This window comes from Pan troglodytes, chromosome 23 (assembly GCF_028858775.2).
Source record: "Pan troglodytes isolate AG18354 chromosome 23, NHGRI_mPanTro3-v2.0_pri, whole genome shotgun sequence".
NCBI lineage: Eukaryota > Metazoa > Chordata > Mammalia > Primates > Hominidae > Pan > Pan troglodytes.
Window position 1 is genome coordinate 33,465,677 of NC_086016.1, and position 13,358 is coordinate 33,479,034.

The window sequence follows — 13,358 nt, forward strand, 5'->3', positions numbered from 1 at the left end:
TGCCGAGCGCCCCCCCCCTCACCAAGCCGAGGATGCACGTCCCCCCTTCCCTATTTATACACCCCCCCCGCAGCTCCGCTCCCCCCGCTTCCTGCCCCCCCTCCCCATTCCCCAGATCCGCCAATGCTAGAGCAGCCTGAGCCCCCGTCCGGCCCCCGCCTCCCCACCCCGCCCGCGGGGCCGGGGGCTGCAGTCTCAGCCCCCCCGGACCAATGCAAACGAAGCGCCGAGCCAGCAAACCAGCTCCCACTGCCCCTCCCCTGCCCGCTGAGAGTGGCGGCTAGCAGGGTGGGGGGGCAGGAACTGAGGGGTGCGGATCCGGGCCCCCCAGCCTGCGAAGCGCACTCGCAGGTCGAGCGGGCGTCGTCCACCCTTCGGAGCCCCGCTTTCATGCGTGAAATCCCCAGAAGTCGCCTGCGACCGCCTCCCTGCTTCAAACACCAGAGAGGGCCCGGGGTCCTGGCCGGAGACAGGCCGAACCTCCGGAGCTGCTTCTGCACCCGGTACATTGATCGATCTGATGGGCTGCGCGCCCGGAAGAGCTGGAGAGATGAAGCCAGCGTCCAGCTTCTCCCCCAAACCACAGCACGCCGAGCTTTGTCCCCAGGGAGCGTGAAGTCACCAGCTCCGGGAGGCGACAATATGAGGGCGATGGACGGGGCAGGGACCCCCGGAAGCCCCAGCAATCCTCAGGGAAGTGGGGGTGCCGGAGGAGTCGGGGACACCCTCAGGCCTCTCCAAGCCCGGAGCATCCCCAGCGCCCGCAGCCCTGTGAGACGCCGGGTGCTCTGGTAATGGGCCCTGCCGCCAGGCCTCGGCGCTTTGTCCCCGGCCCGCCCGGGGATGCTACCACGCTAGAGTTGTACACCAAGGTTTGTCTTCCCAGGAAGCGCTAGCGGCTGCCTTTGGGCCGCCTGGCGCAGAGCCCCAGGCTGCAGGCGCCGCGTGTGCGGGCGGGAAGTTCCCACAGTTGCAAAGAGGCAGCGAAGTATGTGTTCCAAACTTTCCACGGTTCCAAACTGAGCGCTTCCATTAAGAGAAGCGGTGTGCGGGGGAAAAGCATTCTGGGTATTAGCATGCAAATGAACGGGCCCGGCTTCCAACTCCGCTCGGGATTCCCACCGCTGCGCGCCGAGCTCGCGCCCAGCCACGCGCGCCCTGAGGCTTCCGGGCGTTGCCCTGGCGGATGATCCGAGTTCAAAATCGAGACCTCTGCCTTCTGGTTTCGTGTCCTGGTGCTTAGTCACTTGGCCTCCCTGAGATTCAGTTAAATTGTTTCTTAACCTGTACATGGGGACAGCAGCACCTGTCCTGCACACCTCCGCTCTAGGGCATAGTACATGCCAAACTCCTGTTGGAGAGAATGAATGAGACTTAGAGGCATGAAGAAAGTTCCCTGGACACGAAGCCAGGAGATCTGTGTTCTAAGCCCAGACTCACTGTCACCTTAGGCTAGTGCCTCCCTCTCTGAGCCACAGCTTTCTTGGGCGGATTTTGGGAACTGGCACATTTTATTTTTGAGAGAGCTGCTGGGAACATCCACAAAGAAAGAGAAAGGGGCCGGGCGCGGTGTCTCACGCCTGTTATCCCAGCACTTTGGGAGGCTGAGGCGGGCGGATCACCTGAGGTCGGGAGTTCGAGACCAGTCTGACCAACACGGAGAAACCCCATCTCTACTAAAAATACAAAACCAGGCCGGGCGCAGTGGCTCATGCCTGTAATCCCAGCACTTTGGGAGGCCGAGGCAGGCGATCACCTGAGGTCGGGAGTTCGAGACCAGCCTGACCAACATGGAGAAACCCCGTCTCTACTAAAAATACAAAATTAGCCGGGCGTGGTGGCACATGCCTGTAATCCCAGCTACTAGAGAGGCTGAGGCAGGAGAATCGCTTGAATCTGGGAGGCGGAGGTTGCCGTGAGCCGAGATCGTGCCATTGCACTACAGCCTGGGCAACAAGAGCGAAACTCCGTCTAAAAAAAAAAAAAAAAAAAAAAAAAAAAAAATTAGCCGGGCGTGGTGGCACATGCCTATAATCCGAGCTACTCGGGAGGCTGAGGCAGGAGAATCACTTGAACCCGGGAGGCGGAGTTGCGGTGAGCCGAGATCGTACCATTGCACTCTAGCCTGGGCAACAAGAGTGAAACTGTTTCAAAAAAAAAAAAAAAAAAAAAAAAGCGAAAGAAAAGAAAAAGAGGTTTGCTCTGAGTGTCCAGTGTATACACACATCGTTTCTCCATAGTAGGTATAGATATTCCTGCTCAGCCATTGGAACTGGGGAAGATGAGTGACCTGCCCAAGGCCACACAGATAGTGATGGAGCCAGGATTCAAACTGGTTAACTGCCCCTTTCTCACCAGTGGCTTCTGAAACCTGTCACCCGTCCATGGCTCCACTTGAACCAGGAACCGACTCTCTGTCTGCTATGCTTAGAAAAGAAGGTGCCATGACTGGCCCCATTCCAGCGGATTCACCCGGTGAAGGTGGGTTCAGAAGGTGGTGCTCTGAGGAAAACAGGGAACGTGCATCAGCCCTGTTTTGCAGATAGGAAGCCTGAGGTTCAAGGAGCCAGAGTGGTCCAGGATCCCACCTTGGGGAAGTGGCCAGAGACAGTCCAGACGCCGTTCTGATCCCACCTGGGAGCTTTTTTCCAAATGTCGCCTTGGCAGTGTGATTGTGAGGGTGGGAGTAACCTCTCTACTTCATCCATTACTCTCAGTCTTGCCCATCTCTCAGGCTCCTAGGAATCCGTTATGTAACTTCAGGCATGCTTGCAGAACATGTCTTTTTTTTTTTTTTTTTTTAGGTAACATTCAGCTGACATAAAATTAACAATTTTAAAATGTGTCATTCACTAGCACCTAGGACATTCACAATGTTGTGCAACCAGCACCTCTGTCCAGTTGCAAAACATTTTTATCACCCCAAAAGAAAACCCCATACACGTTAAGAAGTCACTTTCCATTCCCTTCTCCCTTCATCCCCTGGCAACCACCAATCTGGATTCTGTCTCTATGGATTTACCTATTCTGGATATTTTATTTATTTATTTATTTTTTGAGACGAAGTCTCTGTCACCCAGGCTGGAGTGCAGTGGCGCGATCTTGGCTCACTGCAATCTCTACCTCCTGGGTTCAAGCGATTCTCTTGCCTCAGTCTTCCAAGTAGCTGGGATTACAGGCGCATGCCACCATGCCCGGCTAATTGTTGTATTTTTAGTAGAGATGGGGTTTCGCCATGTTGGCCAGACTGGTCTCGAACTCCTGACCTCAGGTGATTTGCCCACCTCAGCTTCCCAAGGTGCTGGGATTACAGACGTAAGCCACCATGCCCAGTCTGGATATTTTATTTAGTTGGAATTATACAATACTGTATGTGACATTTTGAGTCTGGCTTGTTTCACTTAACGTAATGTTTTCAAGGTTCATTCATGTTGTAGCATGTATAAATACTTTGTTCCTTTTTATGACTGGCTGAATGGTACACCATTGTATGGATATACTACCTTTATCCATTCATCCATTGGTGGCCTTTTGGTTATTATGGATTGTGCAATTATGAACATTTGTGCACAAGTATGTATTTGAGTGCCTATCTTCAGTTCTCTTGGGTGTATACCTAGGAGTGGAATTGCTGGGTCATATGATGGTTCTATGTATAACTTACTGAGGAACCACCAAACTCTTCCACAGTGACTGCACCATTTTGCATTCCTACCACACATGTTTTTATAAATAATTGTAGTGCTGGTCAAACCTCTCATGTTATGAATGAGCATGCTGAGGCCCAGAGAGGTTAAGTAACTTGCCCAAGGTCACACCCTTAGTCAGGATCCAGACTAAAACCAAACTTTCCTGAGTTCCTAGACTTTCAAACACTAAGAGCCTCCCATGTCACCTTTAAAGACCTCAACTACTTGCCTGAGTTTTCATTAATTGACTTAGAAACCTGCCTGGTGAACAACTGAGTTAGCCGTATTTATGAAGCTTTTTTTCTCTCAACATCTATTGAAAGAACCCACCGCCATGTTCTGGATTTCTAGGCCACACCTTGAAAACATGCAGAGCTCACAATCCCTGCATCTGCCTCCTGCTGCTGGCCTGTCGGGCCCTCTTCTGTTGCCATGGAAACCATGCACCTCAGTTTTGGCAGCAGACCAGCTGGACAGTGAACTGAGAATATCCTTGTCTCCTAGGCTAAGCAGAGCTGTCAAGGTCATGTATTCATTAACTAGATTTGTATTTATTGATCACCTACTAAGCACCAGGCTTTTGTTTTGTAAGATGCTAGGGATACAGCAGTGAACAAGCCAGACCACAGATCCTGCCCTCAAGGAACCCGTAGTCTAGAGGAGACAGACAAAAACCAAGGAACAAAAAAGGCTTCACCTGGCTCCTCTCCATAGTTCACATTCTCCCAACCTTCCAGGCTGTGCTAAAATCCACTTCCCCTGGACCATCCCCGGAAGAGCCCAAATGCAGGTGATAGCTCCTCTCAGGATTTACATTGCATTTTTTGTTGTTACTCCCTGATTGTAAAAGTGCTATGTGCATTGTGGAAAATGTAGGAGATACACAAAAGCACAAAGAAGAAAAATTAAATAAAGATCTGTAATTTCACCACCAAGAGTTGAGCGCTGCCAACATTTCCTTCTGGTCTTTTTCTACGTATGTGTATTTCTCTTTAAAAAAAAAAAATTATTGGCCGGGCGCAGTGACTCATGCCTGTAATCCCAGCACTTTGGGAGGCTGAGGCGGGCGGATCACGAGGTCAGGAGATCGAGACCATCCTAACACAGTGAAACCCTGTCTCTACTAAAAAAAAAATTAGCGGGGCATGGTTGCGGGCATCTGTAGTCCCAGCTACTCAGGAGGCTGAGGCAGGAGAATGGCTTGAACCCTGGAGGCAGACGTAGTGACCTGAGATCATGCTACTGCACTCCAGCCTGGGCAACAAGAGCGAGACTCCATCTCAAAAACAACAACAACAACAAAAATAATAATAATAATGACAGAGCACAGTGGCTTATGCCTGTAATCCCAGCAGTTTGGGAGGCTGAGGTGGGTGGATCCCAAGGTCAGGAGTTGGAGACCAGCCTGACCAACATGGTGAAACCCTGTCTCTACTAAATATACAAAAATTAGCCAGGCGTGGTGGCATGCACCTGTAATCCCAGCTACTCGGGAGGCTGAGGCAAGAGAATCACTGGAACCTGGGAGGTGGAGGTTGCAGCGAGAGGAGATTGTGCCACTGCACTCCAGCCTGGGCAACAGAGCGAGACACCGTCTCAAAATAATAATAATAATAACAACTTTGTTAAGCACTAACTGTGCCAGCCATAGTGCTGAGAGCACTCCTTGGTTTACCCTCTGGAATCCTCACAACAACCCTATGAGGCACTTACTCTGATGATTCCCATTTTACTGGTGTGGAAACTGAGGAATGAGCAGATAGGGAAGGGAGAGGAAGGCCCAAAGCATGCTGAATAGCAGGTACCTCTGCCTGCTCCAGGGGCTTTCAGCACAAATCCAGGCTGCCAGGCTTTATTGAGGACCTGATGGGAGGAGGAGATGGAGAGAAACACAGGAATGAGGCACCCTAGTTTCTGCCCCACTCGCCTTTAGCCTTTATCAGTCTTTCTTAGAAGGCATGTGAAGCCAACCCACTTTCTTTGCTCACTTCAATGCTGGGCTGTTCGGCTTCTTAATAACAATAGCAACAAGACCATTCCTTGAACAATCATGGCACTTCAAGCATGAATGGAGTTGTTTTGGAGCCAGACAGACACAAGTTCAAGTTCAAGGTCTGCCCTTGCTGATAGTTTGGCTTTGGGTGAACAGTGCCAGAGGTTCATTTAACCCCCATAGCCTTTCTCTGAGGGTAGGATCATTGTCCCTGCCTTTTGTTTTTTCAGAGACAGGGTCTCTGTCACCCAGGTTGGCATGTACTGTCACCATCATAGCTCACTGCAGTCTGGAATGCTTTGGACTCAAGTGATCCTCCCGCCTCCACCTCCGGAGTAGCTGGGACTCTGGGTTATGCCACCACGCCCAGATCATTTTTACAAATGTTTGTAGAGATGGAGTCTCACTATGTTGCCCAGGCTGGTTTCAAACTCCTGGCCTCAAGCAGTCCTCATGCCTCACCCTCCCATAGGGCTGGAATTACAGATGTGAGCCACTACACCCAGCCATTGCCCCCTGTTTATAGGTGAGCCAACTGGAAAGTTAGGTGGTTCATCCACGCCTGCCCTCGTGAAGGTTGTGCGGTCCAAATTGAGCGCAGGTCTCCCTGATTCCAAGAGCCAGGTTCTTTCTCCAGCACCTTGGACCCCTTTTCTTTCTCGACAGTTGGGTTTCCTTCATGACTGGGAGGAGTGGGCAAATCTTCCACCTCACACGGAGGCCTAGCTCCTTCAGCTACACAAGGATCTTGCAGGAGGGAGAGGCTCAGCAGTTCCTGCTTCCCCGCTCCGTCCAAGTTATCTCAGCCCCTCTGTGCTGTGGTCTTCAGGGCCCAACAGGGACCCAGTAGGCCACGGTTTATCATTGGCCATGTTTCCTGCCTCTGCATCACTAGCAGAGACTTTAACACTCTTTCTTTTCATTAATCAGACACAAAAAGGAAAAAAAAAGTCCTCATATGTAATTGTTTGTATTTCTATACTTTAACCTGGGAGGATTTTTTTGTTTTTTTGTTTTTTTGAGATGGAATTTCACTCTTGTTGCCCATGCTGCAGTGCAGTGGCATGATCTCAGCTCACTGCAACCTCTGCCTCCCATGTTCAAGCAATTCTCCTACCTCAGCCTCCAGAGTAGCTGGGATTACAGGCGCCTGCCACCATGCCCGGCTAATTTTTGTATTTTTAGTAGAGATGGGGTTTCACCATGTTGGCCAGGCTGGTCTCTAACTCCTGACCTCAAGTGATCCGCCCGCCTCGGCCTCCCAAAGTGCTAGGATTACAGGCGTGAACCACCGTGCCCACCCCAGGATTTTCTTTTTTGTGCCTGATTACCTGAAGGAGAGAGAGTCAAGGTATCGCTGGTGACACGGGGGCAGGAAACATGGCCACACACATACATACACGTGAAAGGCAACTGTCTAACTGAAGAAAATCAGCTGCACATTACAGAGAAAGAGTTAATGTCCAGAAGTGCCTGAAGGTCTTCCTGGAGGTTGCCCGTGAGCCAAAATCACACCACTGCACTCCAGCCTGGGTGACAGAGTGAGACTCAGTCTCAAAAAAAAAAAAAACGTCATAGTGCTCGCATGAGTTAAGCTTTTAGGTGAGATTCCTGAGTGACATTTGATTCAACAGCAGTGTATAAAAACACTAGGTCCTTCCCATGTTGGGTTAGCTGTAATGGTGGTTAGTGAAATGTCTGACAATTTGAGAGCCAAAATGATTTTTTCATTTATTAATTCAAGAAGTATTTATGGGTGTCTTATTTGTGCCACGCACCGTGCTGGGCAATGGAGATGCTGTGGGGATAAGATATTTGGGGTCACGTCTGTAATCCCAGCACTTTGGGAGGCTGAGGCCGGCAGATCACCTGAGGTCGTCAGATCACCTGAGGTCAGGAGTTCAAGACCAGCCTGGCCAACATGGTGAAACCCCATCTCTACTAAAATTACAAAAATTAGCCAGGTAAGGTGGTGTGTGCCTGGAATACCAGCTACTCGGGAGGCTGAGGCAGGAAAATCGCTTGAACCCAGGAGTCGGAGGTTGCAGTGAGCCAAAATCACACCATTGTACTCCAGCCTGGGTGACAACAGCGAAACTCTGTCTCAAAAAAAGAAAAAAAGAGGCCAGGCACGGGGGCTCAAGCCTGTAATCCCAGCACTTTGGGAGGCCGAAGTGGGTGGATCACCTGAGGTCAGGAGTTCAAGACCTGCCTGGCCAACATGGTGAAACCCCGTTTCTACTAAAAATATAAAAAATTAACTGGGCGTGGTGGCGGGCACCTGTAGTCCTAGCTACTCGGGAGACTGAGGCAGGAGAATCACTTGAACCTGGGAGGTGGAGGTTGCAGTGAGCCAAGATCGCATCGCTGCACTCCAGGCTGGGTGACAGACTGAGACTCCATCTCAAAAAAAAAAAAAAGAAAAGAAAAGAGGTTTAATTGACTCATGGTTATGCAGGCTCTATAGAAGCATGGTGCTGGCATCTGCCCAGTTTCTGGTGAAGACTAAGGGAGCTTTCAATCATGGCAGAAGGCAAAGGGGGATCAGGCAAGTCACATGGTGAAAACAGGAGCAAGTGAGAGTAGGTGCCACACACTTTTATTTTTTAATTTAATTTTATTTTTTAAAATTTTTGTATTTTTTATATTTTGAGACAGAGTCTTGCTCTTTCACCCAGGCTGGAGTGCAGTGGCATGATCTCAGCTCCCTGCAACCTCCGCTTCCCAGGTTCAAGCAATTCTCCTGCCTCAGCCTCCTGAGTAGCTGGGACTACAGGCACATGCCACCATGTCCAGATAATTTTTTTTCTTTTTTTTTTTTTTAGACGGAGTCTCACTCTGTTGCCCAGGCTGGAGTGCAGTAATGCTATCTCGGCTCACTTCAACCTCCACCTCCCAGGTTCAAGTGATTCTCCTGTCTTAGCCTCCCAAGTAGCTGGGATTACAGGCACCCATCACCACCCCCAGCTAATTTTTGTATTTTTAGTAGAGATGGGATTTCACTGGTTGGAAAGGCTGGTCTCGAACTCCTGACCTCAGGTGATCCACCCACCTCAGCCTCTCAACGTGCTGGGATTACAGGCGTGAGCCACTGCACCCAGCTGTTTTTATTTTTATTATTTTTTGAGACAGGGTCTTGCTGTGCCAACCAGGCTGGAGTGCAGTGGCACAATCTCAGCTCACTGCATTCTCTGCCTCTGGGGCTCAAGCGATCCTCCCACCTCAGCCTCCCGAGTAGCTGAGACTACAGGTGTGCACTACCATGCCTGGTTAATTTTCGTATTTTTGATAGAGACAGGGTTTCACCATGTTGGCCAGGCTGGTCTCCAACTCCTAAGCTCAGGTGATCTGCCCACCTCTGCCTCCCAAAGTGCTGGGATTACAGGCGTGAGCGTGAGCACAAGCCCAGCCTATTTTTATTTTTTGTTAAAGACAGGGTCTTGCTCTGTCACCCAGGCTGGAGTGTGGTGGTTCCATCACGGTTCACCGCAGCTTCTACCACCTCCTTGGCTCAAGCAGTCCTCCCTCCTCAGCCTCCAGAGTGACTGGGACCACAGGTGTCAGCCACCACACCTGGCTAACTTTTATACTTTTTGTAAAGGGGTTTTACCATGTTGTCCAGGCTGGTCTCAAACTCCTAGGCTGAAGCGATCTGCCTGCTTCGGCTTCCCAAAGTGCTGGGATTACAAGTGTGAGCCACCACACCCGGGGGCACCCACTGAAATGACCAGATTTCTCTCTCTCAAGAATTCAGAGATTTCGGCTGGGCGAGGTGGCTCACGCCTGTAATCCCAGCATTTTGGGAGACCGAGGCGGGCAGATCCCGAGGTCAGGAGATCGAGACCATCCTGACTAACACGGTGAAACCCCGTCTCTACTAAAAATACAAAAAATTAGCCGGACGTGGTGGCGGGCGCCTGTAGTCCCAGCTACTCGGGAGGCTGAGGCAGGAGAATGGCGTGAACCCGGAAGGCGGAGCTTGCAGTGAGCCGAGATCACGCCGCTGCGCGCTCCAGCGCAGCCTCCTGAGTAGCTGGGACTACAGGTACATGCTACCACATCTGGCTAATTTGTGTATTTATTTATTTATTTTTGGAGACGGAGTCTCGCTCTGTCGCCCAGCCTGGAGTGCAGTGGCGCGACCTCGGCTCACTGCAAGCCCCTCCTCCCGGGTTCACGCCATTCTCCTGCCTCAGACTCCCGAGTAGCTGGGACTACAGGCGCCCGCCAACACGCCCGGCTCATTTTTTGTATTTTTAGTAGAGACGGGGTTTCACCGTGTTAGCCAGGATGGTTTCGATCTCCTGACCTCGTGATCCGCCCTCCTCGGCCTCCCAAAGTGCTGGGATTACAGGCGTGTGCCACTGCGCCCGGCTAATTTGTGTATTTTTTGTAGAGACAAAGATTTCATTACGTTGCTCAGGCTGGTCTCAAACTCCTGGGCTCAAGCCATCTGCCCGCCTTGGCCTCCCAATGTGCTGGGATTACAGGCGTGAGCCACTGTGCCCAGCCTTATTTTTCTTTTTAATGTTTATTTTGTCCATCAAATATAATTTGGAAAATGAGGCAAAGCAGAGGAAACGATAATAAATTATCCATAGTGTCTCACCACTGAAATAGAAGTACTAAAATGTTGGTATATTCTTTCTTTCTTTCTTTCTTTCTTTCTTTCTTTCTCTTTCTTTCTTTCTTTCTTTCTCTCTTTCTTCCTCCTCCTCCTCCTCCTTCTTCTTCCTCTTCCTCTTCTTTCTCCTCCTCCTCCTTTCTCTCTCTCTCTCTCTGTTTTTTTCTTTCCATGGAGTTTTGCTCTTGTCGCCCAGGCTGGAGTGAGTGCAACGGCGCCATCTCAGCTCACTGCAAACTCCACCTCCCAGGTCCAAGTGATTCTCCTGCCTCACCCTCCCGCCTGCCACCATGCCCAGCTAAGTTTTGTATTTTTAGTAGAGATGAGGTTTCACCATGTTGGTCAGGCTGGTCTTGAACGCCTGACCTCAGGTGATCCACGTGCCTCAGCTTCCCAAAGTGCTGGGATTACAGGCATGAGCCACTGTGCCTGGCCAAATGTTGGTATATTTTCATCTTGACTTTTTTTTTTTTTTCAGTTTCAATGCACTGTTGTTAAAAATACTACTAATGAATATATGCTTTTTTTTTTACATTAAGAAATGAGTGTCTCACTTTATCGCCCAGGGTAGAGTGCAGTGATGAGTTCATAACTCATTGCAACCTGAACTTGTGGGCTTGAACAATTCTCCTACCTCAGCCAAGTGAGTAGCTGGGATTACAGGCACCCACCACCACACCTGCCCTCTCCTGCTTCTTAAATGAAGCAGTATATTATGAATATGTTGCAGATTAACACTGGGACTGTAGGTAAGTGTGTTTTGGGGCCACTTTCACTTTTTATCTTAAACACTTTCATAGTGTTTTATTTTATTTTTACAACGCAAATGGTTACTTTTGTCATTTGAAAAGCAATAGAGGCGCCAGGCACGATGGCTCACACCTGTAATCCCAGCACTTCTGGAGGCCAAGGTGGGTGGACCACCTGAGGTCAGGAGCTCAAGACAAGCCTGACCAACATAGTGAAACCCTGTCTCTACTAAAAATACAAAAATCAGCCAGGCATGGTGGTACATGCCTGTAAACCCAGCTACCTGGGAGGCTGAGACAGGAGAATCGCTTGAACCTGAGAGGCAGAGATTGCAGTGAGCCGAGATCGTGCCATTGCACTCCAGCCTGGGCAACAAGAGTGAATCTCTGTCTCAAAAACAAAAACAAAAACACTTATATAGTGTTTTATTTTTACAACGCAACTAGTTACTTTTGTCATTTGAAAAGCAATAGAGAGGCCGGGCGTGGTGGCTCACACCTATGATCCCAGCACTTTGGGAGGCTGAGGCGAGTGGATCATGAGTTCAGGAGTTCAAGACCAGCTTGACCAACATGGTGAAACCCCGTCTCTACTAAAAATACAAAAATTAGCCAGGTGTGGTGACGCACACCTGTAATACCGGCTACTCAGAAGGCTGAGGAAAAGAGAATCGCTTGAATCCAGTGGCGGAGGTTGCAGTGAGCCGAGATCGCACCACTGCACTCTAGCCTGGGCAACAGAGCAAGACTCTGCCTCAAAAAAAAAGAAAAGAAAAGCCATAGAGAACCCATAATATCATGAGTACCTTTCAAGTCATTACATAAAAATTAAAAATAAAATAAGTAAATATTAAAGAAATCTTATTTTCACAGGCTGCAAAGCTTCCCGACTGGATGATTGGTTGTATCTTGATCTTGATTCTCTAACAGTTTCTCCTGTGGAACACTTAGGTTGTGTCCTTTTTCATTTTCTTTGCTATTATAGATAGCACTGAGAAGAACGTCTTTGCACATCATACATGCCAGAAGCTTTAATATGATAATCTGATTTCATATGCTGGACTAGAAATGGAGAAAGACAGCTTGTGGGGCGACGAGTGCTGCTTTTATGAGGCGTTTTCTACTGGAGGTGGGAGGTAAGTAGATTGGTGGGGGAAAGGAGCTTAAAACAACAGTATTCCGAAATTCAAAATTTAGATTTAAAATAAGAATTATGAGCCGGCCATGGCGGTTTATGCCTGTAATCCCAACAGTTTGGGAGGCCGAGGGGGGCAGATCACTTAAGGCCAGGAGTTCGAGACCAGCCTGGCCAACATGACAAAACCCAGCCTCTACTAAAAATATATATATATATATTAGCTGGGTGTGATGGTGCGTGCCTGTAGTCCCAGCTACTCGGGAGGCTGAGGGACGAGAATCGCTTGAACCCAGGAGGCAGAGGTTGCCGTGAACTAAGATTGCGCCACTGCACTCCAGCCTGGGTGACAGACGAAGACTCTGTTTCAAATAAATAAATAAAAAGAAGAATCGGGGCCGGGCACGGTGGCTCACCCCTGTAATCCCAGCACTTTGGGAGGCCGAGGGGGGCAGATCACAAGGTCAGGAGATCGAGACCATCCTGGCTAACATGGTGAAACCCCATCTCTACTAAAAACACAAAAAATTAGCTGGGTGTGGTGGCGGGCGCCTGTAGTCCCAGCTACTTGGGAGGCTGAGACAGGAGAATGGTGTGAACCCAGGAGGCGGAGCTTGCAGGGAGCCGAGATCGTGCCATTGCACTCCAGTCTGGGCAACAGACTCCATCTCAAAAAAATAAAAATAAATAAATAAAAAGAAGAATCATAGCCGAGTGTGGTGGCTCACACCTGTAATCCCAGCATTTTGGGAGGCTAAGACAAGAGGATTGCTTGAGCCCAGGAGTTCAAGATCAGCCTGGGCAATATGGCAAGACCGTGTGGCTACAAAAAAATTTTTTTGTTAATTAGCCAGGCAAGGAGGCTTGAGCTTGTGGTCCCAGCTACTCGAAAGGCTGAGCCAGGAGAATGGCTTCAGCCCAGGAGGTTGAGGCTGCAGTGTACTGTGTTTGAACCACTGCACTGCACTCCAGCCTGGGTGACAGAGTGAAAAAAAAAAAAAAGAATTATTAGCTAAATGAGCCTCAGGTCCATTCCAGCTCAGGAATTTGGAGTGTTTTATTGTCATCTGTCTCAGGTCCAGGCTAGAGTGAGGGGTAGGTAGAGATACAAGCAGAAGGTTGCAGTCCACAGTCCACATTCACGAAAACACTTCCAAGCCCCTTGAGA

The 13,358-nt window shown here is 49.6% G+C and overlaps 1 protein-coding gene across 1 annotated transcript; it reads left to right on the top strand.

Moving 5' to 3' along the window:
• Window positions 1-211: 211 nt before the first annotated feature.
• LOC104003747 (uncharacterized) lies at window positions 212-4,626 on the top strand. The gene has a single exon (XM_009438193.5). It carries the CDS (start codon window positions 391-393, stop codon window positions 793-795), a length of 405 nt encoding a protein of 134 aa, XP_009436468.5. The 5' UTR covers window positions 212-390; the 3' UTR covers window positions 796-4,626.
• Window positions 4,627-13,358: the final 8,732 nt, after the last annotated feature.

What these genes read in the sequence shown, in the direction of transcription:
- LOC104003747 (XM_009438193.5), top strand. Translation starts at nt 391, where the DNA reads ATGCGTGAAATCCCCAGAAGTCGCCTGCGACCGCCTCCCTGCTTCAAA.